Genomic DNA, 25,405 nt, shown 5'->3' with positions numbered 1-25,405 from the left:
CCATTGTGTTTTTTTTTTCATTGTTTATGAAGTCAATAAATAACAAGATTTATTGACAGAATAAGACGGTGTGGATGATTGTTTAGTAGTTGGAGATGTTTGAACACTTGGTGGCAGCAGAGACCTTAACCTGCCTCCATCTTGCTCACGTTTCTCGTATAGAAAACAATAATGAATGCTTATAATCGTTTTGCAAATAGGAACCAGACTATTTTGTTCTTCCAGCCTCGGTTTGGTAACATTGATACCAATGGGAGAAATTCAAGATGGCTGCACCATGATAAAGGTCTATTGCAAATACTTGGTACGCGCGCATTTGGCATGGAATAAGGTGCATGCTGGTCTATAGCTAGCGATCGAGTTTGATCCATAACTAGGCCAGCATGCACCTCATCAAACAGCAAAGGGTGATGGCGAAAAGGTCTATGTCCACTGTTTAAAGGCATTGGACACTATCGGTAATTACTCAAAATAATTATTAGCATAAAAACCTTTCTTGGTGACGAGTATTGGGGAAAGATTGATGGTATAAAACATTGTGAGAAACGGCTCCCTCTGAAGTGGCATAGTTTTCGAGAAAGAAGTCATTTTCCACGATTTTGATTTCGAGACCTCAGATTTAGAATTTGAGGTCTCGAAATCAAGCATCTAAATGCACAAAACTTCGTGTGGCAAGGGTGTTTTTTCTTTCATTATTATCTCGCAACTTAGACGACCGATTGAGCTCAATTTTTTTTATTTTCACAGGTTTGTTATTTCATGCATATGTTGAGATACACCAACTGTGAAGACTAGTCTTTGACAATTACCAATAGTGTCCACTGCCTTTAAATAGTTCTGGGCATGCTAATAACTATTTCCCAGACTAATGTGTTTCCTTGGAAGTCGGTCTTCTGTAAAGCCCCGTTTCAAAGCCCAATTTGACAAGTGCATAATATTTGTTTTATTGAATGAGATGTATTTCAGTCGCAGTATGCCAGTCGCAGTTATTGTCTCAATGCATAAAATAACAGATCTGTGGGGGAGGGGATGGCTCAATAGTCATCAAAATTGCCAGAAAATAATACAAATTAAAATTAAAACTTGGTGCACAAATTTGTGTGCTTTCAGATGCCGGAGAGGTTTCAGGGCTGATTCAAATATCTGAGTTAGAAATTACCTCTTTGTCAAAAACTACGCGTATTCGGTGGGAGTCGATTCTCACACATTTCGTTCAATTAACTTCTCTCCGTTTCTCGCTAGTCGCTACTGAGTAAGTTTTTTATGTTAATATAAAAAATTATTTTGAGTAATTACCACACGTCCAGTGCCTTTAAAGCTTTGTCTATGTTACAACAACTGAAGCTCTATTTGCTAATTATTGCCTTGTTTCTTTTGATGTAGCCGTTGGTGTAATGCAATATGGCCATAGACCGCAAGATTGTATGCACAAGCCTAGTGTAGAACTGAATACACTATCAGTTAGCATTTTGGTGCAGTATACAGCATTCATAATGTTAGCATAAAAAGAAACCGCCTTATTTCATAATCACCTCATGGCCATTTAGACTGTAAATGAGCTGAATATATCTTCACCGTTTCAGTTTACCCCTCGGTGGTCAACCCGCCCCAACCCTACACAGCAGAACACCATTGTCATATCTCATAACCCTATCATCATTCCACATTATATCAAAGCCTAAAATTGTTATCAAATCTGGATGGATTTTTTTTCCTTTCTCTCCCAACAGTGAAACTAGATCAGGTTTAATCCTTTTGTACTTTTATACATCCAAGCAATCCAGAAGCCCTGGGCGCAATACAACTTGTCGGCACGTTTCTTTGAAATGTGAAACCGCGCCACTAATTGCTTCCCAGGCATGAATTGGTTGAGTGGCTGGGCTAGGGCTAAATGATCCATGCTAAATATTAAATTGCATTACAAGCCTAGAGGATACTACAGTATTGAGCTCTGCGCGGAAAATCCCTGTTTAGCGTGAATGTTCTGTTATTCAGATGCAGCTTGAACTGGAAATTTGATTTTGAATCTCAAATGCATCACATCGAACCACTAGACCTTTGTCACGATGCCTCCATCTTGGTCATGTTCCTCATATCAAATAACAGTAACGTATGCTAGTAATCATTTTGCTAAAAAGAATCAGACTATTTTGTTCTTCCAGCCTCGGTTTGGTGACATTGATTGCAATGGTAGAAATTCAAGATGGCTGCACCATGATAACGGTCTGCACATCACAACAGTAGTCTGGGAACAAAAAGAATTAACACTAACCTTCTCTCAGCTGTAATCAATCCCAATACTTTAGTCTTCAATTGCTTTCTTTATATTAACAACAGAGCAATAATATTACAATAAATAGTTTGTTTTTCAAACGCAAAGAAAACCAGAAATCAGACCAAAGTAGGAAGTACTAAATCTTATTGGCTAGACGGAGGTGTATAAATTAAAGTAAAGTCTAGGAATAGTGGTCATGGACTAGCATCAAGACTGATTTCTTTTTGTTTAAAGATAGAGAACTATTTTCTTTGTTGTCAAAGTTATTACATTATTATTTGAGTCTGACTCAAATAAAAATGTAATAACTTTGACAACAAAGAAAATAGTTCTCTATCTTTAAACAAAAAGAAAATTTATCTTTAAAAAACTTAATAAAAGCAAACTTTACTTGCACACCATATACAAGTAGGGCCCTACCAACTATAAATCATTCCACACACCAGTGAGCATACCACTTTAAACGCAAAGTACACCTTTGGTTTTTGGAAACATGCAATTGTTTTAATCCTATATACAAGTATCCAATAAAACTAGCCTGTGAAAATTTCATTTGAAGAGTCGGTAACCTTTTTGAGATATCGCCGGAAATCTATAGAGCAGTTAGACATTTGTGCATGCAAGAATAATAATCCGTAATGGGAATAACCAATCTGAGAAATTCATCTGCATGAAATGATTCTCATATTGAACATTTTTTGAAATCCCTTTCTCTAAAACCACATTCTTTAGAAGGGAATTGTTTTTCAAATTGTTATACATAAACAACAGCAATGCTTCATTGGATAGCGATGTGGGGCCGTAGCTACATGAAGTGCGAACTGGCTGAGAGCTACGAGACCCGGGTTCTATTCCCGGAAGTGATTCTTTTTTATTTTGCTTCAAATAGACGCCAGTGGATTATATAAGTAGTATACAAACCAACTTCAAACACCAACGGGCACTGTGGCGACACGGTGCACTGGAGAGTTCAATTGCGTGCTTTCCAGAGCTGGGACACCCGGTTCGAATCCCGTCCTGTACCAACAGGGACATGACTTTTACTGCTGGCACCAGTAACGGATTGGGGTCCGTCATGTCTCTCCCCAAATTAGGATAGGGTGATTATTCCGGGTGGGAAAGTAAAGGAGGGATCGGAAATAGCCACCCCTGAAAGGTTCTAATGGGTGATCACCACGCTGGTTTCGACCAGACTTTGAGTCCCCTGAATGCCTGGTCTTCACTCCGACTAACTTTCTGCACAAATTTACTTTACATTTAAACTTTAACTTTATGTATTGAGACCGTGTTTCTCTTGGATTTCGGCCTAAAATTGATTTAAATGCTGGACCTACACCTTGTGTTTTTTTTTTGTTTTCGGATAAAATTTGATAAAAATGTTGGACTTACCGCTTGTGTTTTTCTTGGTTTTCGACCTAAGTTAATTTGATAAAAATGCCGAAAATTTATTAAAATGCTGGCCTTCCCCTGGTGTTTTTGTTGGTTTTCGGCAAAAATTTGATAAAACGGCTGGACTTACCCCTTGTGTTTTTCTTGATTTTCGGCCTAAATTTGATAAAAATGCTGGACTTACCCCTTGTGTTTTTCTTGGTTTTCGGCCTAAATTTGATAAAAATGCTGGACTTACCCCTTGTGTTTTTCTTTGTTTTCGGCCTAAATTTGATAAAAATGCTGGACTTTTCCCTTGTGTTTTTCTTGATTTTCGGCCTAAATTTGATAAAAATGCTGGACTTACCCCTTGTGTTTTTCTTGGTCGTCAGGCAAAACTTGATGAAAATGCTGGATCCACTTGTGTTTTTCTTGGTCTTCGGGCAAAACTTGATGAAAATGCTGGATCCACTTGTGTTTTTCTTGATTTTCGGCCTAAATTTGATAAAAATGCTGGACTTACCCCTTGTGTTTTCTTGGTTTTCGGCCCAAATTTGATAAAAATGCTGGACTTACCCCTTGTGTTTTTCTTGGTTTTCGGCCTAAATTTGAAAAAAAAATGCTGGACTTACCCCTTGTGTTTTCTTGGTTTTCGGCCCAAATTTGATAAAATGCTGGACTTACCCCTTGTGTTTTTCTTGATTTTCGGCCTAAATTTGATAAAAATGCTGGACTTACCCCTTGTGTTTTTCTTGGTTTTCGGCCTAAATTTGATAAAAATGCTGGACTTACCCCTTGTGTTTTTCTTGATTTTCGGCCTAAATTTGATAAAAATGCTGGACTTACCCCTTGTGTTTTTCTTGATTTTCAGCCTAAATTTGATAAAAATGCTTGACTTACCCCTTGTGTTTTTCTTGATTTTCAGCCTAAATTTGATAAAAATGCTGGACTTACCCCTTGTGTTTTTCTTGATTTTCAGCCTAAATTTGATAAAAATGCTGGACCTACCCCTTGTGTTTTTCTTGATTTTCGGCCTAAATTTGATAAAAATGCTGGACTTACCCCTTGTGTTTTTCTTGGTCGTCAGGCAAAACTTGATGAAAATGCTGGACTTACCCCTTGTGCTTTTCTTGATTTTTGGCCGTAATTTGAAAAACAAAAGCTGGACTTACCCCTTGTGTTTTCTTGGTTTTCGGCCCAAATTTGATAAAAATGCTGGACTTACCCCTTGAGTGTTTCTTGATTTTCGGCCTAAATGTGATAAAAATGCTGGACTTACCCCTTGTGTTTTTCTTGATTTTCGGCCTAAATTTGATAAAAATGATGGACCTACCACTTGTGTTTTTCTTGATTTTCGGCCTAAATTTGATAAAAATGCTAGACTTACCCCTTGTGTTTTTCTTGGTTTTCGGCCTAAATTTGATAAAAATGCTGGACTTACCCCTTGTGTTTTTCTTGATTTTCGGCCTAAATCTGATAAAATGCTGGACTTTACCCTTGTGTTTTTCTTATTTTTGGCCTTAGTATTTGATAAAAATGCTGGACTTACCCCTTGTGTATTTCTTGATTTTTGGCCTAAATTTGATTAAAATGCTGGACTTACCCTTTGTGTATTTCTAGATTTTCGGCCTAAATTTGATAAAAATGCTGGACTTACCCCTTGTGTTTTTCTTGATTTTCGGCCTAAATTTGATAAAAATGCTGGACTTACCCCTTGTGTTTTTCTTGATTTTCGGCCTAAATTTGAAGAAAAAAAATGCTGGACTTACCCCTTGTGTTTTTCTTGATTTTCGGCCTAAATTTGAAGAAAAAAAATGCTGGACTTACCCCTTGTGTTTTTCTTGATTTTCGGCCTAAATTTGATAAAAATGCTGGACTTACCCCTTGTGTTTTTCTTGATTTCGGCCTAAATTAGATAAAAACGCTGGACTTACCCCTTGTGTTTTTCTTGGTCGTCAGGCAAAACTTGATGAAAATGCTGGACTTACCCCTTGTGTTTTTCTTGATTTCGGCCTAAATTAGATAAAAACGCTGGACTTACCCCTTGTGTTTTTCTTGGTCGTCAGGCAAAACTTGATGAAAATGCTTGACTTACCCCTTGTGTTGTTCTTGATTTTCGGCCTAAATTTGATAAAAATGCTGGACTTACCCCTTGTGTTTTTCTTGATTTTCGGCCTAAATTTGAAGAAAAAAAATGCTGGACTTACCCCTTGTGTTTTTCTTGATTTTCGGCCTAAATTTGATAAAAATGCTGGACTTACCCCTTGTGTTTTTCTTGATTTCGGCCTAAATTTGATAAAAACGCTGGACTTACCCCTTGAGTTTTTCTTGATTTCGGCCTAAATTTGATAAAAATGCTGGACTTACCCCTTGTGTTTTTCTTGGTCGTCAGGCAAAACTTGATGAAAATGCTGGACTTACCCCTTGTGTTTTTCTTGATTTTCGGCCTAAATTTGATAAAAATGCTGGACTTACCCCTTGTGTTTTTCTTGATTTTCGGCCTAAATTTGATAAAAATGCTGGACATACCCCTTGTGTTTTTCTTGATTTTCGGCCTAAATTTGATAAAAATGCTGGACTTACCCCTTGAGTTTTTCTTGGTTTTCGGCCTAAATTTGATAAAAATGCTGGACTTACCCCTTGTGGTTTTCTTGGTTTTCGGCCTAAATTTGATAAAAATGCTGGACTTACCCCTTGTGTTTTTCTTGATTTTCGGCCTAAATTTGATAAAAATGCTGGACTTACCCCTTGTGTTATTCTTGATTTTCAGCCTAAATTTGATAAAAATGCTGGACTTACCCCTGGTGTTTTTCTTGATTTTCGGCCTAAATTTGATAAAAATGCTGGACTTACCCCTTGTGTTTTTCTTGATTTTCGGTCTAAATTTGATAAAAATGCTGGACTTACCCCTTGTGTTTTTCTTGATTTTCGGCCTAAATTTGATAAAAATGCTGGACTTACCCCTTGTGTTTTTCTTGGTCGTCGGGCAAAACTTGATGAAAATGCTGGACTTACCCCTTGTGCTTTTCTTGATTTTTGGCCGTAATTTGAAAAACAAAAGCTGGACTTACCCCTTGTGTTTTCTTGGTTTTCGGCCCAAATTTGATAAAAATGCTGGACTTACCCCTTGTGTTTTTCTTGATTTTCGGCCTAAATTTGATAAAAATGCTGGACTTACCCCTTGTGTTTTTCTTGATTTTTTGCCTAAATTTGAAAAAAAATGCTGGACTTACCCCTTGTGTTTTTCCAGCATTTTAAACCATTAAGGCCTAAAACCAAGAAAAAGTCCAGCATTTTTATCAAATTAACTTAGGTCGAAAACCAAGAAAAACACAAGGGGTAAGTCCAGCATTCTTATCAAATTTAATCCTAAAACCCAGAAAAACACAAGGGGCAAGTCCAGCATTTTTATCAAATTTTATCCGAAAACCAAGAAAAACACAAGGGGTAGGTCCAGCATTTTAATCCATTTTAGGCCGAAATCCAAGAGAAACACGGTCTCAATACATAATGTTAAAGTTTAAATGTAAAGTAAATTTGTGCAGAAAGTTAGTCGGAGTGAAGACCAGGCATTCAGGGGACTCAAAGTCTGATCGAAACCAGCGTGGTGATCACCCATTAGAACCTTTCAGGGGTGGCTATTTCCGATCCCTCCTTTACTTTCCCACCCGGAATAATCACCCTATCCTAATTTGGGGAGAGACATGACGGACCCCAATCCGTTACTGGTGCCAGCAGTAAAAGTCATGTCCCTGTTGGTACAGGACGGGATTCGAACCGGGTGTCCCAGCTCTGGAAAGCACGCAATTGAACTCTCCAGTGCACCGTGTCGCCACAGTGCCCGTTGGTGTTTGAAACTGGTTTTTATACTAAACTGCGCCAATAAAGTATCTAAACACTTACAAATAGTCAGATTTATCGGAACCTGAATTAGTATGCCAAAGAATAATTATTAATTTCTATTCACCGTTAATTTCTGCACATTTTGACACATCTTGTGTTGCGCTACGATGTTGTTTGGTGGATTTATGGGCCCTTGAGTAGCTTAAGGTCGAATTTCAAAAGTTGCAAAAGCCCCTATTCACCCCAATTCCAGAAGGGAACTCACACAAGCCTCACACACAGACAAAATCAAGACAAAAGACACAAACTCGTTTCGTTTACTTGACCATGAAATTTATGGCCGTATCTTTAACTCTAAAACTGCTGATATCCTGTCCTCAATACTTGGTGTGTCCTCCATTACTGTTAACGGCAAGGAGTCGTCTTCTCATACTCCAAACGAGACATCTGATCTGTCCCTGGTCAATCCCCTGCCATTTCCTGATCAGGATGCGTCGCAATCCCTCGAGCGCTACGATGTTTGTTTGGTGGATTTATGGGCCCTTGAGTAGCTTAAGGTCGAATTTCAAAAGTTGCAAAAGCCCCTATTCACCCCAATTCCAGAAGGGAACTCACACAAGCCTCACACACAGACAAAATCAAGACAAAAGACACAAACTCGTTTCGTTTACTTGACCATGAAATTTATGGCCGTATCTTTAACTCTAAAACTGCTGATATCCTGTCCTCAATACTTGGTGTGTCCTCCATTACTGTTAACGGCAAGGAGTCGTCTTCTCATACTCCAAACGAGACATCTGATCTGTCCCTGGTCAATCCCCTGCCATTTCCTGATCAGGATGCGTCGCAATACCTCGAGAGTGGTGTCAGGCTTGATGGACTTGTTCACTTTCTTCTGCTGCAGAAGTCACACTCGGGCGGCCACTCCTTGGCAGGTTGTCCACATTTCCCTGAGCTTGGTAGCCATTCCACCATTACTCTATGATTTTACTGACCGTCGCTGGTGACGTTCCAAGTTGATGAGCTGCAGCTCGAATCGACATACCGGCTTCTATCAAACCAACGATCCGTCCTCTTTCCTGTTTGGTCAGTTGAGCCATCTTTCCTGTTATCTTGAAACACCTTTCCCTGTCTTACCATAATCAGGGATTCTGGCTGTTAACCCATTTTGTTGTATGCCTCCCATCTTTGACCCCTTTGCTTGGTTACTGACAATTATTGCTGATGTTCATCGCAACCGATTTATCCAAAACGCGACAAACAAATCATTTATAAAGGGCGGGCAAAAGAAACGCTGATCTTACTCGTCACAATACAACGATTTAACTTGAATAGGGGCTTTTGCAACTTTTGAAATTCGACCTTAAGCCACTCAAGTGCCCATAAATCCACTAAACAACATCGTAGCGCAACACAAGATGTGTCAAAATGTGCAGAAATTAACGGTGAATAGAAATGAATAATTATTTTTTGGCATACTATTTCAGGTTCCGATATATCTGACCATTTGTAAGTGTTTAGATACTTTATTGGCGCAGTTTACTTATATAATTCACTGGCGTCTATTTGAAGAAAAATGGAAAAGAATCACCACCGGGAATTGAACCCGGGTCTGGTGGCTCTCAGGCAATTCGCACTTCATGTAGCTACGGCGCCACATGATCAAAAGTACAGGATGATGACATTACAACCAAATTTAAGCAAACCAAATTAAACACTTTACTATAGAGGGTAATAACTTGTGCTTCTTGTATATACAAAAGGGAATATCGTGGAAACAGTTTAAACAAAATAGACAAAATAAATCTTGAGAAATCGAATGAGAAACAATAAAAATGTGTTAATCCAGCATAAATTGTGAGATTTTGGTCGAAATTAAGAAAACACAGGGGTTCTCTCATTTTTCTCAAGTTTGGGCCAAAATTGAAACAATAACAAGGGATAAGTTCAGCATTTTTACTAAACTTGGGCCGAACATTAACAATAACAAGGGGTAAGTACGGCATAATTATCAAATTTAGGCCGAAAACTAAGAAAAAGGGGTAAGTCAGGATCAAATTTGGACCAAAGGTTTTAACAATCACAAGGGGGGTAGTCCAGCGTTCTAATCAAATTTAGGCCCCCCCCCCCCCAAAAAAAGGACTATAGGCCAGCAATTTTATCAAACTAAGGCCGAAAACCAAGAACATTTGCGGCCCAAATTGGGTAAAAATATTTAACCTACCCCTTGTGATTTTTTTCAAACTGTTGGGCTCGAATTGGATAAAGTTGCTGGACAACTCATTGTGTTTTTCTTAGTTTTCGGCCCAAGTTTTTGTTAAAACTTACCCTTGTGGCATGGTTGATAAAACCTTTGGCCCAAATTGGATCTGGACTTACCCCTTATGTTTTGGGGGTTTTTTCGGCCCAAATTGGATAATATTGATAAAAAAAATAATAATTAAAACTTATAAAGCGCCATATATCTAAGACTAAACATATTCCGAGGCGCATGAAAACAAAAAAGAAACAAAGAGTAACAACAAAAATATCAAAAATTTGCAAAATGCTGGACCCCTAGTGATTCTTCCAATTTTGAGATCGAATTGTATACAATTTCTGGACTTTCCCCTTTGAAGTTGTTTAAATTTTCGGCCTCAATTAAATAAAAATGCTGGACTAACCCAATTGTGTTCTCTTAATTGTCGACCCAAATTTGATAATTAACCGGACTTACAAAATAAATGTTGGCATAAAAACTTACTTGGTAATGAGCAATGGAGAGCTGTTGATACTATAAAACATTGTGAGAAACGGCTCCCTCCTCCCTCTGAAGTAATGTAGTTTTTAACAAAACAGGAAATTTCTCATAAATTGATTTCGATTTTTAATTTAATTCGAAACCTCAGTTGAGGTCTTCAATTCAAGGAAATTGAAATCACAAAACTTGTGCGACAAGGGAATTTTTTCCTACATAATTCTCTCGCAACTTCGATGACAAATTGGGCTCAAATTTTTACAGTTTTTGTTACTTGATGCATTTGTTGAGATACACCAATACAAGTTAGAAGACTGGTCTTTGACAATTACCGAAGATGTAAGGGACACACCTTTAAGTTCTCTTGAAATAATTAGAAACCGTCATATTCTGTTTGTAAATTCTATTCTTTATTATTAGCAGAAAGCCCATGACAGTACAAGACATGCATTATAGAATATAAAATATATGAAATAATATACAATGTTTTGTACAACATCAAATCATAAAAGTATTTACAATGTGTCAGTTGGACAGGAAAAACACAGGCTTTATATACAAGCTTTACCAGACCCAAATTCCTCAATAGTTTCTAGCTGCAAAACATTTTCTGTTGTGACAATTTAAAATTCATCAATTGACTAAAAATAAAAACCAGTATATACAATGTTGGTGTCAGAACCACCACACCCTCACAACAAGATCAACATTAGCCCCCCCCCCCCACCCCTCCTCCAAAAGAAAAAATCACTTGGATGTCATGACCAAACAGTAAAGAGCAACAGACTCAAGCTATGGTGTGTCTGATCAGCAGGGTGTGGGTTCCAGTACAGGCTATGGCACTGGTGTCCTTGACGTAGATCCAGAATTGCTTTGCCCTTTGAGATGGGACATTAAAGCCTGGTTCATACTTCCTGTGAATGCGAATGCGGAGTGAATGTTGACATCACAACTTCGCAACGAATAATTTGCAGCAGTTCAAACAACTCACTGGCGAATGTTGCTACGAAAACAGGGTTGTGACCTCAAAATCACGTCAAATTCACTTTCGCATTCACATTCGCATGAAGTATGAACCGGCTTTAGCCAAAGGTCTTAAATATTTTAAGATTGGTAGTGTGCGTAGAAGAACCAAGAACATTTATCGTGGAAGAGCATATAGGGGTTAAACCAGGTTCCAGTTTCATAGAGCTGCTTCTGGCTTCAGCAAAAAATATTGCTAAACACTTTTCTCTTCAGAAATGAGCAGCATACCAGTCACATATTGAACATGTGACATGGTAGTTTGGATGGTAACCTTATTCTGGTGAGCAAAATGTATTGAGCTTACATGTATATACCTTATATTTTGTGCTTAAGCAGCTCTATGAAATTGGTCCCAATAATAATAACAAATATTGAAGTCTTATCTAGCGCTGAGTATACAAACTTTCAGTTATGGCTCATACAGCAGCCACAGCCAGGAACACCGGGGCAACCCCTTCTCTTTTCGATAAGTGCACTGGGTTCTTTTACATGCGTTGCACAACACATGGGACCAACGGCTTTACGTCCCAACCGAAGGACGAAGCAATGGTAAAATGTCTTGCTTAAAGACACAAGTGTCACGACTTGGGATTTGAACCCACACGCCGCTGACCAGAAACTCCATAGTTTGAATTCGGTGCTCTTAACCACTCGGCCACGACACTTCCACGTACTACATGTATTTACTTGTCATTTTCTACTGTCAGAGAACATTCAACAACCTGATATAAAATGTATAGCATTGGTCACACAGAACATTATAAAAACCACCACACAGCAATAAACTCTAAACTTCCATATGCTGTCTTCCTATGGCCCTTTTCGGATCCCACGACTTCAGATTTGGCTTAGGCTAGCTGGGCCCCTCAGTTGTTTTGACTATACGCGTGCTATGTGTTCAGGGATCCAGACTCGAGAACAGAGCCCGAGGCTGAATCCAAACCTAAAACGATGGATTTGAAAAGGGCCAATGTTAAATAAACAAATATAAATACATAATGTACAAATGTACAAGTCAAGAATACACTTCTGTGAATCACCGAGGATACACTGCTTACACCCGTTTCACACAGACGCGCCAAAGTCGTGCCGAACCAAACAAATTAGGAGCGACTCTAGGTCGACCCAAATAACTTTTTATTTCAGACATAACATTTACATTGCCTGGGCTCCTGACATGTTCGACTTCTGTGACCAAGGCGCTCTATAGTCGCTCCTAAACTGTATCAAACATCAAACTTTTCGGCATGACTCTGGAGCGGCTGTCTAAACTGGATGTTATGTATCCACCTGGGTCAGGATAACCATCGTGGTTAGAAACAGATGTTTAAATTTGTCTGCCGAGGCTGCATATTCCTCAGGAGTTGAGAAGGTTTCAGGAACCTGGGGGCCAAAGATGCTTTGATAATGAAATTTAAACACCTTATGAATCCCTTGTTTATTGTAATGGTATTATCTTTCGGATGGGTTACATATTTGGACGGGATACATATTTATAACACTTTTAAGTGCACTTTTAAAACAGTGTACTAAGGTTAGGTGGTTGTGAGGTCAGCTGAGGTTGTTGCTGTGGGCAACAGAGACACAATATCTGCCCCAGTCCCTTCTAGATAGCAAGCAAGACTCAAAAAGTTATACAATGTGTCGGCGTGTGAATTACACCACTGTAGTAATTTACACTCATGTCGAGGTGTAGTGTGACCGAATGAAGCACAGTGTGCTTTTATACGCTTTAAAGTGTCTTTAAGTACTTTTTCCTAACACAAAACACAATGTCCACAGATTTACATTAAACTTACACAGTTTGGAGATTATGATAGTTGATAGCATCCCTTGAAATTTTACGAGGTGCTGTAGTTTAATAATTTTTGTCTCAGTTTTAGCATGTAAAAACATATTAACCAGTGCTATGATTACCGTATTATAACATAACTGGTCAATGGGATTTTACATGCTAAAATGTATTCCGTCTTCCTGAGACGAAAACTATTTTGTGACTTGTTTTACTTGTAAAATTTCAAGGGAAGCTTTCTACTATCATAATCCTCAAACAGAAGTAATGTTTGAAGGCAAGCTTTCCACTATCATTATCTTCAAACCCTGTAAGTTTAATGTAAATCTGTGGACATTTTGAAAAAGTACCCGAATCCTTTAACACACACCAAAATAAATAGCGCTTATCAAATGTATCATTGAAAGGCAACTTGTAAAATTCAAGAAAGTTTCACAAAAGAGCCCAATTTCATGGCTCTGCTTACCGTAAGCAAAATATCTGCGCCTATGGAAGCAGGGAAATGCCATGCTTATGTCAAGCAAATTTCACAGATTAGCAGAGAATATTTGCTTAGTGCAGATGTGTATACTGGGCATTCTTCCCTGTAAGCAGAGAATGGTGATTGCAAGTGCAGAATTCTGCAGTAAGCAGATTCATGAAATTGGACCCAGTTCTTTTCAGAACCCCACAACTCATAGACTGAGTTATACATGGTTTCCCACAAGCTCATACAACTCCTGCTTTCTGACTTACAGTGATTTGGGATTGGACAAAAAAAATGAGTAGAGGGGGATTTGAACCAACTGAGCTATCTAGCCCTATGTCGGCAGTCTCCCTATTTAGTCAATATCTTTTATAGAGGGCACAAGTCAGAAGCCATACAACAGTGTAGACAGGGATCACATCCCTGTACGGTTAAAGTACAGTGCCTAAGTTTATTCAAAGTGAGGATATTGGCAACAGTACTAGCCATGGTAGCATGGAGTTTCTGGGACGTTTGTTCTCTTAAAGAAAGACAATGTTCAGATACCGTCCGATGGGCTTTTTATCTCAGAGCCCTTCTAGTGTCTCGTATTTCAGCTGATTGGCGAGATATTTCTCAATGAAGTCACGGATGATATCTCTGGTGATTTCTCTCTCTTGACAGCGCACCATCCGCTGCTCTGGGATGTCTAGGATGAGGAGGAGGGGAAGACTGTCTTCATCGATGCGTAGGAACTCTCGCAGATTGTCCACCATCTCCTCCTGCTCAAAACACAATCAGAAAAAACCCATAGTAAGATACTATGGACAAATCAAAACTATGATCAATACAATATCTGATCAATACCAATATCTAATCAATATTAGTATCTGATCACTGTAAATATCTGATCAATATCAATTTGCAACAAAAACGCATGTTACATGGCTCAGGCCTGGGTCGGGTAACATGAAAAGTGATGTACACCGGTGTACATCACCTTGATTGTTCCCACCGTTGGTCGATTTCCAGCGCTGTGTACAAAACAACTGCGGGTTCAAGGGAACAGTCAGGAATTGTTTCTTGTTCTTTTGCTTATTAAACCATGAATACTCCGTTGTATTAACGTTTGAAGATAACAGAACTTCGAGAAGAGGAATATTAATGTTACCAAAGGTATAACAAAACATTTATTGCACGCTGTGATTGGGGTCCATGGGTTTTGTCACAGCGTGCAACAAGTGTATAATGTAGTCTTTAAAATAGACTGAGCACCCTGTGCATGTCATAGTCTTCCGTGTGGCAATTGAGATTTTGAAAGCAGCCATGTCTTATAATATAACCTAAGATGGAATTACAACTTACATCTCCACCGATGAAGAACCTTAGCGAGCAATCTTTCTCTGATGCCTCTGCTTTCTCAGTGTACTCTCTGGCTACAGGTAAGAGTAGTTCCTTGGCCTGGATCACGTCATCGTCTCCTTCAATATCTAATCATATCATCATAATCAATATCATAATCAGTGTCTGTGATTGGTTGATTATGGGTGGAGCATACAAACAAGGCACAATTTTATAGAACTGCTGAAACGCAAAAAGTAAGTTGAGGAAAAGCAATAAGCCTTTTTGAGGTATGGCGGACACAATGCTACAACACTGTAAAGTTGTGGTAAATTTGTGCGTATTGACCACTAGAAATAGAACGTATGTTATTCAGTGAAGTGTGCATTTTAGGCGATGCGGCGTTTACACGTAAACCTAATGCTCACAAACATGGTGAGCGTGGCATCAGTCGCTGCATGTGACGCGCGTATCACGTCTGCCATTCCTCAAAAAGGCTTATGGACCATTCCCTTGAAAATTATGCCAATTACATTCCTGCATGCATACAGCCCCTATTGGTTGGCAATTGCCATAGAGTTATGCACTAAGCAGTCATTAGCCGTGTACAAAACAGCGCAATGTTCCCCCATTTTGCCAACCAAAATGTTAGTGCGCACGCCCTATGTGCAATTAACATATTTCATGGGAAGGGTCTATTGTGCTTTACCGTAATAACGGTACCAGCTGAACTACCATGTCATATGTACAACTTGTAACTGGTAACCTGCTCATCTTTGCTTAGCAGAAATTTGTTTTAAAAGCAGTAATAATTGGCCCAGGGTGCGATGCATTGGCTTGGTGCTGCTTGCTGGCCAAGAACTCTCAACTTTAATAGGCCACCATAAGCACCCAATTCAACAGTAAGCACCACCATGAATGGGCCAAGGTTAACACTCTATGAAATCCAAAAACAGTAAGAACAAGATCTGTGCGCAGGAAGTAGTGCGCACATGTATAAAGCACTACAAAAAGTCACACTAAAAGCTCCGACTTTACTCAAATGGCTCTGGGTAAAGGGAAGATTACAGCCTGGTTCATCGATTGCGAAGCGAAATTTTGGTGATGCAATAACTGGTACACGTTGCCCTTCCCTTTGTGACGCAAGGAAATTCGCTTCGCACGAAGCATTCGCAGTAAGTATGAATCGGGCCCGAGTGTTATGTTTCACTGTCCGCAGGTTTCCAAAGACCCAGCTAGTCTGTTACTCTGCACTAAAATGTCCTACGGGAAAAATCCAACTGCAGAAATACAAAACTGAAACTCAAGTCAAGCATGAAAAAGCTATGAATATTTTTCCGATCGACACCTCAGTCTAATGGCTGAATTTGATAAGCCCCGGTGATTGCAACTTTCTACCAAACAGTTTCAATGTTGATTGCTCCGTGATCAAATTCTCATATGGCAGACTGGTAGATTATTTGAGGCATGTTATTGATGTAAATTAAGTAAGTCTACCCTTAGTAGGTCAGTGGCACTGATTGATGACTTTGTGCTTTCGCAAGAATTTCAGAGCTCGGTATGAACTCTAACATTTCCACATCTTACATTACACATTGCCTTGAGCAGTGTTGAATTGGTATCTTTGAGCTATAAAACCATTTGAAAGCGTTGTTATGAAACAAGTACGACTGGAAAGATGTTTTAAAAGATGAATCTCAAAGTTATGATTCATATATGCTAAGAAATTGTGTGGTTTTTCTTTTACTTTTCTTTTTGTGAACCAAAACACGGTCCCCAATTTTGTCGAGTCAAAATTTGTGATCTACAAAATGGACCATGTTAGTTCACAAATTAAAAGGAAAACCACACAATTTTGAAGCATATCTGTCTGGATCATTAGCTACTATTACAACACCTTTCCAAACATATTCATTTCAAAAGGGATGCCTTAAAATGCTTCTTCATAGCCCAAATAGCCCAACTCATAGTAGAACTTGTAAACAGTTGTTTTGTGTGTCATCAATGTTTATAAAAAAAGTAAGAAAAACTTACATGCACATTATTATATCCACAGTGCCCTTTTTTTCTTCATTTTTTTGATACTAAGTGAAGACTATTAGCACCCACTCTTTGCATAAAACTGTGAGATCATTTACTTCAAATGTCCAACAGCCCACTCAGCTGCGTAAGGGACCCTCTATGAGGAAATTGTAAACTAGTGAAACATTTCAAGGGGCACCAAGGCAATGACCAGGGGCAACGAAGGCAATTGCCTCTATCGCCTCAGTGAATTATCTGGCCTGTTTAAAGACAGTGGACACTATTGGTACATGTAATTGTCAAAGACTAGTTTTCACAGTTGGTGTATCACAACATGTGCGCAAAATAACAAACCTGTGAAAATTTGAGCTCAATCGGTCGTCGAATTTGCGAGATAATAATGAAAGAAAAAACACCCTTGTCACACGAAGTTGTGTACTTTCAGATGCTTGATTTCAAGACCTCAAATTCTAAACTTGAGGTCTCAAAATCAAACTTGTGGAAAATTACTTCTTTCTCAAAAACTACGTCACTTCAGCCTGTTTTTTTTTCCCGTTTCTCATTATTTGTCGATCTCCCCATCAATATTTTTCAGTTTCGTCGCGCGGGTCCCGCTTTTTCTTTCCCATTCTCGTTTTCCCATTTCGTTTTTTCCCCATGTTTATTACTTGGGGGTATATGAAACAACGCAGACCCCTGACAACCCCAAACCTCAAAGTTACTACACACTTGCGCTTTGACTGTGACGTCACAAACAACACAAACCCCCAACCCACGGGTACCCCGAAATTGACCCCGGGATGCATCAATTCAGCAGGGTGCGAGCACCACTTAACGTTAAAACAATAGCGGCGCCCATGCGATTTAAGCGTCATTATAGTATAGATTCTTTATTATTATTATTACATGTACGCCTGAAAATGTCCATGGGAATCCTTTTTGTAAAGACTTTACAAATCAATACTTCCTTGACATTGGAAACAATGAAGGTGCTGATTGTCTCTAGCTGTAGGTCATTCCAAATCGATCCTCTACAGTAAATTACACATTATTGCTGAACACAATCTATTGTCAGAGATGCACACATTCAAGGGTACATTGAGTCAATAAGCCAAATTGGAACAGCGAGGTGAATCGATAAACCTTGTGATGTCTACACACCGTTTCCACTGTTTTGTTTTTCTTACACCAAATTAAAGAAATAGCAGACAGTGTTCTCCCAACCCTTACATGCATATGGCAACCTTCCCATTTCATCAAACGCTTGATGATGCCAACATTTTTTATCCACACCATTCAATGATACATTTTTTGTCTTTATTTCATTTCCAAATGATTTTTTTAAACATCTCCTTACATGTAAGTGACATCTTACCATTATTTCACGCGCACAAAGTTTAGAATGTAATTTTTGCACTGTCCGTATACGGAGCGTGACAAAAAGACATTTCACAATATGCACTGTGTAATAAAAACAGAGGAAGCAGGATATAAAACAGAGGTCGTAGAATATATGTTTTTATCCCCCTAGTAGTTCGAGCTTCTGATTGGTGGATTAGCGCGTACTGGAAGATAAAAATGAATTCACCTAAAATTGGGTTATAATTTGTTACTCACCAGCAAATAGAATGAGACAAGCCTCTTCATTAATGGCTGTTGTGGCAGAGTCATCGAGCTCCAGCAGTGGTGTCGGATACCAGGGAAAATCCTAACAAACATAACAAAAAAATATTCCTCTTGAATTATGTGTTCAATAAGAAACAACAGTGCAATATTGCCGTAGCAATGTGATACAAGATATTAGATTTACAAGTATCTTTCAAACAGTGCAACATGGTGCATAAATGTTGCAAAAGACATCAAAACAACTGTCACCAGGGGCACATTGCAATGTGACCTACTCCTGGGGCTGAAACAGGGTTAATAATAATAATAATAATAATAATAATAATAATAATAATAATAATAATAATAATAATAATAATAATAATAATAATAATAATAATAATAATAATAATAATAATAATAATTATAATAATAATAATAATAATAATAACCATATTTATAACGCAACTTTTGCCAAAGGATACAAAGCGCCAGATATTATTACTGCAAGGAATGGGGCGAATTTTGAGATACAAGACCTAATCCTTAAGCACCATGTAATGGTTTACAAGGTGCTGTGGCGCAATATGCTGCCAATCCAGCCAGGAACACCGGGGCGGACCCCTTCTCTTTTCGATAAGTGCAATGGGTTCTTTTAGACGCGTTTACACAACACATGGGACCAACGGCTTTACGTCCCATCCGAAGGACAAAGCAATGGTTATGTGTCTTGCTTAAGGACACAAGTGTCACGGCTGGGGATTCGAACCCACACTCTGCTGATCAGAAACACCAGAGTTTGAATTCGGTGCTCTTAACCGCTCGGCCACGACACTCCACCCTTTGCAGCCCAGAGGGATTTTACATTAGGTATTGGTATCATCCACGAGCCTGTATACTCTGCTCGTCTTCAGGAGGCAAATGGCATCCTAGGCAGAGCCGACACTCCTACTAAAAAGATGTATACGTGGTTGTCCACAAGTTTACTAAGGGAATCAATGTGTGGTGAAGAGGTTTTCAACTAGTGGTTTAATCCCAACGAGGCCTGGTTCTTGATAATTTTACCGAGACGAAGTTGAGGTAAATTATAAAGAACCAGGCCTCGGCGGGTTTAAACCACTAGTTGAAAACCGATTCAACACACTTTGATTCCCATTCATAAATACCTTTTCGGTCAAAAACATCATCACTTATTGGTCAAAAAGTAAAAAATAAATGCAAAAATTATAATTGTTAAATGATTTCTTTCAACACAACACCCCTCCAGCTATGAAATGGTAAAGCCCTCCGCCGCCCTCGGGTAAACAACTCCTTATAAGGGAATGCTGTGCGCGTCGCGCGTATCGTGTGATGTGGCACAACTGTTTCAGCCGTTGCTCTCGACCAATAGGAATGAAGAAACTGTCTTATAAGAACAGGTGCAATGAATTAACACTTTTTACCGGTCATAAACAAAGGTTTATACACACCCACGTGACGCGCTCTCCACCAATAGGAATAGCGTAACTGTCTGAGGTATTTATGAAAATTTATTTATAGTTTCTTCCTATTTACGTACACACACCATGCAAAACTTCAAACAAACTTAGATATTCTGATTGTTGTGATTGTTGCGATCAAAAAGAGAAATCACATCCCTATTTACAAAAGCCATCTAAAAAATTTAGAGTTCTGATTTGTGATCAATGCAACATGCGTAACTGTGGAAATACCAATGACACTAAACGTTACTGTCTCCTCAGACTCAACTTGACCCTCGAGGAAGGAACCTCGATCGCTTGAGCTAAGACGATGGACTTATTGACGACAACTTTGGTCGTGTGGGAGACCCTAACTGGGTTATTCTGTATGTTTAACTTGATTAGAGAACTTACTAGTCCCTCAGGGTCTTGAGCTGTCATAGCTCTACCTTCTAATGTGATCACCTTGCCCGTCTCATCCAGGAGAACTAGAGTAGGAATACCTACAAGCAAATCAAAGACATTAAAAATAATAATAGTAGGTATTTGCAATGCGCCAAATCAATCTTTACAGATGTTCAAGGCGCAAGCAGAGATAATGTAAACACAAAAATACAGTACATATCCAGTGAATGCTAAACAAATGATAATAATAACACCATTTAAAATTTAAAAAAAAACAATAATAATAATAATAATCCTTCATCAACAACACAACACCCTTATATCATACAACCAGTGCAAAAATGTGGTATCTCCATTTAGTTTGTGGCATTGGATCTTGCATCAGAGTAATTTCTATGGGAAAACATTGGAACTCAGCACAAATGCTTTTGTGGGTCATCCAGCCGTGGATTTTACCAAACTCTTCCTAACTTAGGATTAATCTTAGGACTTAGGGCGAGTCCCAACCCTACACTGTAGTATGCAAACCTTAAGATTAGTCCTAAGTTACTCGTCCTTACTCTAGATAGGATTAATCCTAGCGTTTCGTGAAATCTGCTGTTGGACAGTTTTAAAGGGACACGTTGCCTTCGATCGATCGATCAGGTTTGTCAATGGAAATTGATTTTAAAAGATGTTTCAAAAGTAAAATATAATGATCCACACAAACATGCCTTGACTCAATTGCACGGATTTTCTTTTACTTTGCAAACTAACACGGTCGGCCATTTTATAGAGTAAGCACAAACAGGACGGGACGCAAGGAGACACCCACGCCATTCTGTACGCGCGTTGAATATGAAGTACACATTGTGTTTATTGAACGCTATACGCAATGCTGTTGTGTCAACTTACAAAATGGCCGCACAAGCACACGCTGTGCGATGCTGTTTTTTCAACTTAAAAAATGGCAGCATGCGCGCATGCCGGGTCACGTATGTAGGCCAGTGCGCCCTCTAGTTCTTATATATAACTCAGTGTTCCACACAAACACAAAAACAGCTACATACTGACCTGATATTACAAACATTTTGGAGAGTTCCTTACAGCGTGGGTCATCATAAGGCAAAGCCAGCCAGGGCATATGGCTGTAATAAGACTCAAAAGCTTCTTGGGTTCTATCTGTACTGCAGAAGACAAACTCAAACTCTGTGTTACAACCCTGAAGTCTCCTGTACATGTCAGTCAAGACTCTTGTGAACGCTTTACAGGGAGGACACTGAAATGAACAAAAAGATTGTAGCGTAAACAAAGATATAAGGAGACCGCTAACATACATAGGGCTGGATAGCTCAGTTGGTAGAGTGTCGAACGTTAAAGGGTCTAGGTACTTTTTGTAACACAAAACACAATGTCAACATATTAACATTAAATTCACACCGTTTGAAGACAATGATGGTGGAAAGCTTCCCTGAAAATATTACTTACTGAGGTGCTGTACTTTTGAGAAATGAGTAAAACAATGTCACGAAAAGACGTTTTACACGTACAATAACATGCTAAAATAGTTTTTGTCTCCCGAGGCAATTTTTTTTTTTGTGGCTTGTTTGACTCATTTCTCAAAAACTACAGCACCTCATCTAGTAATATTGTATGGGAAGTTTTCTACCATCGTAATCTTCAAACTGTGTAGGTTTAATGTCAATCTGTGGACATTGTGTTTTGTGTCCTATGAAAAAATACCCATGACCATTTAATCCGGTTATTGAATCAAGTCCCGCTCCAGGATTTTTTTTTTCAAACCCCAAACTTTGTAAAAAAAATTAGTAAATAAATAAATGAGCTGGCATTTATAGCGTGCCTTTTCCAGAGGTTGCAAAGCAATTTTTCAAACACAGACAAACAAAATAAAAACTTGGGTGTGATCCCTGGCTACATGGCATTTAACAGTTGTATGGCTTCTGAAGTTCTGACTGGCACCCCTGAATCAAGATATTGACAAAATAGGGAGATCAAAAATAGGCCCAAGTTAAGAGTGACAGAAAAGTCTTTATTCATGGAGGGGGCAGGGGAGATAAAACACATTTGTTCCACTTCACTTTAGTTGACTTATCAAGGTACAGATACACACTCTGACAGTGCAAATAAACCTTTACTTTCAAAGGATTTTTTTGTAATGCACTTAAACCACTCAATCTTCTGATGCTGTAATTCTATTGTTTCAAAATTTTTGTTTATAAATGTGTCTTTCCTGGTCTATACGTAGGTCTCGTCTGTAGGCAGATTTTCCCGTGGTGATATTTTTGTTTGTGTGTCTGTCCATCCATTGTCTGCCTGCCTGTCTATTTTGTTTTGTGTGTTTGTTTGCTTGTTGTTCTAATACCATATGTATGTTACATTGTTGACTGTTGTTTTTTTGTTTTTGTTTTTTTGTTTTTCAGAAATCAGTACATGTACATTACATGTACATGTACATGTAGCTGTACGTAAATTTGAATACTTTTCAAGAGGTCGAGAGAAAGTATTGTTTGAGCATTTAGCATTTAGCATTGGTTACTATGGGAGTTTATCTAGTATAGTGCAAACCCCTAACAAGTAATTTGAAAAAAGCGCCCTCAACATCCTTCACAGATATAGAGTGTCCAAGGATCACATCCCACCCGGAGTGCCAACCTTGGATGCAACAGTAACTCTTCAGGATAGAATCAGAAAGGAGAGGCTGATAATGATGTGCCTCCATTGCTTCTTTACATGAGTCATTTGGACGCCACAGCATGGTGTCACAGTTACTGCATGGTGAAGTCAATCTGAGCAAGCTGTGCACAGATTGAGAGCTAAGTGAGCAGCACTTACAAGCTCCATGCAGTGTGCACTTTTAAAGGGAGTGTATGCCTCTGGTAATTGCTCCAAAAAAATAATGACCATAAAAACTTAGTTTTGAGAGACATGGAGGAAGGATTCCTTCGTCCATGGAAGAGAGCACTGATGAGCTGTTGATAATGAGACATTGTTAGCAACGACCCCCTTTGAAGTAAAGTAGATTTAGAGAGAGAAGAGAGGTAATTTCTTAAGTCCCAAAAAGTCTCCCGTTGGGTCTCCCTATCGAAGCCATAAGAGGCCACGCTGCAGTGGTCAAAATTAAGTGTATTTTCATGGTAGTCAGCAGGGCTAGTAACCCGAATTTCTAGTAGCCCTGATGAGATTTTGGTCGCCCGTAAAACACATTACATGTACGTCTTGAGTCACAACACAAACTGGTAACCAAAACTATTTCATTTTACAATCAGCACTGTTCATTATTGCTTGTGATGTAGATTTTTGCTGTATATTTCCACTAGCCCGCCAGGCTACCAAACTAAAAATGAGTAGCCCAGGTGTAAATCTGGTAGTCATGGGCTAGCGGGCTAGTGGCAATTTCAACCCCTATGCTGTAGGATTATGATAGATATGAGAACAATCCAATGACACCCACGGGAATCGTCAAGGTACAATATAAAACACAACAGGAACAGCAAACTTGCAATCTCAATCCAAAAAAATGTGCATACAAATGGAGAAAAGCACTCATTTAAAGCATACCCCAACACCTTCAAACCAAAGGACATAAAAAAAACTGCCCAACTCAATCTTGTCAAACACACTCTAACGATACCTTCATACATGCATACAATCTGTGATCCATGCTGGAAATTCATGTGAGGAAAAAAAATGCATACATTCACAGAATATCAACAAACCTTTATGTTTTAATAGGAAAGAAAAAACAGTATTTGGAGGGGTAGCTTTTTGCAGCTGCGGTTCTAAGAATGAGAGTCTGAACAGCTGAATCTTCCATTCAAAGTTGTAAGTTGTATCGTAATATTCAAAAGATTATCAAGTGCTTGCTATTTAACATTAAAAAGTCTCATATCCTTAAACTAGATGATCCTCTGGCTGCTGCTTCCCAGGTTGTAAAGTAAATTTGGGTGATCCCTGGCTACAATTTAGTATGGCTTCTGACTGGCACCCCTGACAAAGATATTGACAAAGGGTAGATACAATACTGTAGGCTGCTAACTAAGGCAGAATTTAACTCAGTTGGAAGACTAGAGCACCGGTATGTTAGTCCGGAGGTTGTTGGTTCAAGTTCTACTCTTGTTAATATTTCTTTGTTCAAACCCAAACTATATGTATTCGCAAACTTACCAAGTCTTGTGTTTTTTTACTTGATAACTAACAAGAGAGGGTAAAATGCCTACTCCTCATGCATTTGGAACTCTTGCAAAACTGATTGTTGTGAGCGGTGTGCAATCTTTGAATTTCATCTTTGAACATGTTGAGGCCAGAATAACAGGGTAAGGCCATTTTCATTTTGCAAAGGGCACTTCAATTGGTAAATCTAAAAGTCAATGGGAAACATTTGGAGGGGCACCAAGGCCAAGACCAGGGGCAACGCAGGCCATGGCCATGGCATGCGTGTAATTCCAGGCCTGTACATAGGTTGCACACCTAAGGCCTTTTCACACTACCTCCATTTCAAACCGCGTTGAAACCTACCCGGGTCCTCTCCGGTTCAGCCTCGCTTCTTTTCGACACGGATCAGAGATAAGCAACATTCACACTGGTCCTTACGTGAACCGGCTAATGCGTGAACCGTATAAAAGTTCATGCCGAAAAATGGTCCCTTGCCAGGGTTGATTTCAATCCAGCTAGAGCATGCTGCCTAGAGGCAGATTGAAACTTTTACAGTGTGAAACGGGTTGAACAAAATCTCTGGTTCGGAACCGGTTCCGCCCCTGAGATTTTGGACAGTGTGAAAGGCCTTTTGTGTTTGTCGGTCTTCACATTGAGCCACTTACCCAATGAGCTGAGAAGTAGATGCCGACCACTTTGCCCTTGAGTTCTTTCTCTGCCTGAACTTCCTCACCTTGTTTTAACAGTTTACCGCCAATGATTTCTGCAAAGAAAGACACAAATTAGCAATAAATTAGCAGTTACACCATGTATGGACAGGTTTGCGGTAAAACCATAGTATCACTATTTCTAATAAGTTGGGGTGATTCTGAAAAGAACCGGTCTCCAGAAGACGATCGGAGCATACTGATCGAAACACCGAGTTGAAACCAAC

General features: G+C 39.0%; 1 protein-coding gene across 1 annotated transcript in view; it reads right to left on the bottom strand.

Moving 5' to 3' along the window:
• Nucleotides 1–10,637: 10,637 nt before the first annotated feature.
• Nucleotides 10,638–25,405, bottom strand: part of LOC139938854 (nucleoredoxin-like) — a 48,617-nt gene continuing 33,849 nt past the window's right edge. Inside the window, exons 3-8 of the mRNA XM_071934496.1 lie at nt 25,137–25,234; nt 21,373–21,577; nt 20,329–20,417; nt 18,467–18,557; nt 14,852–14,976; nt 10,638–14,268 (exon numbers count right to left, since the gene is read on the bottom strand). Coding sequence (XP_071790597.1) covers nt 14,074–14,268; nt 14,852–14,976; nt 18,467–18,557; nt 20,329–20,417; nt 21,373–21,577; nt 25,137–25,234 — 803 coding nt within the window. The 3' untranslated portion in view covers nt 10,638–14,073. The remainder of the gene's footprint in view (nt 14,269–14,851; nt 14,977–18,466; nt 18,558–20,328; nt 20,418–21,372; nt 21,578–25,136; nt 25,235–25,405) is intronic.

Source organism: Asterias amurensis, chromosome 6 (genome assembly GCF_032118995.1).
Source record: "Asterias amurensis chromosome 6, ASM3211899v1".
NCBI lineage: Eukaryota > Metazoa > Echinodermata > Asteroidea > Forcipulatida > Asteriidae > Asterias > Asterias amurensis.
The sequence above is the reverse complement of the archived record's forward strand: the minus strand, read 5'-3'. Positions and strand labels throughout refer to the sequence as shown.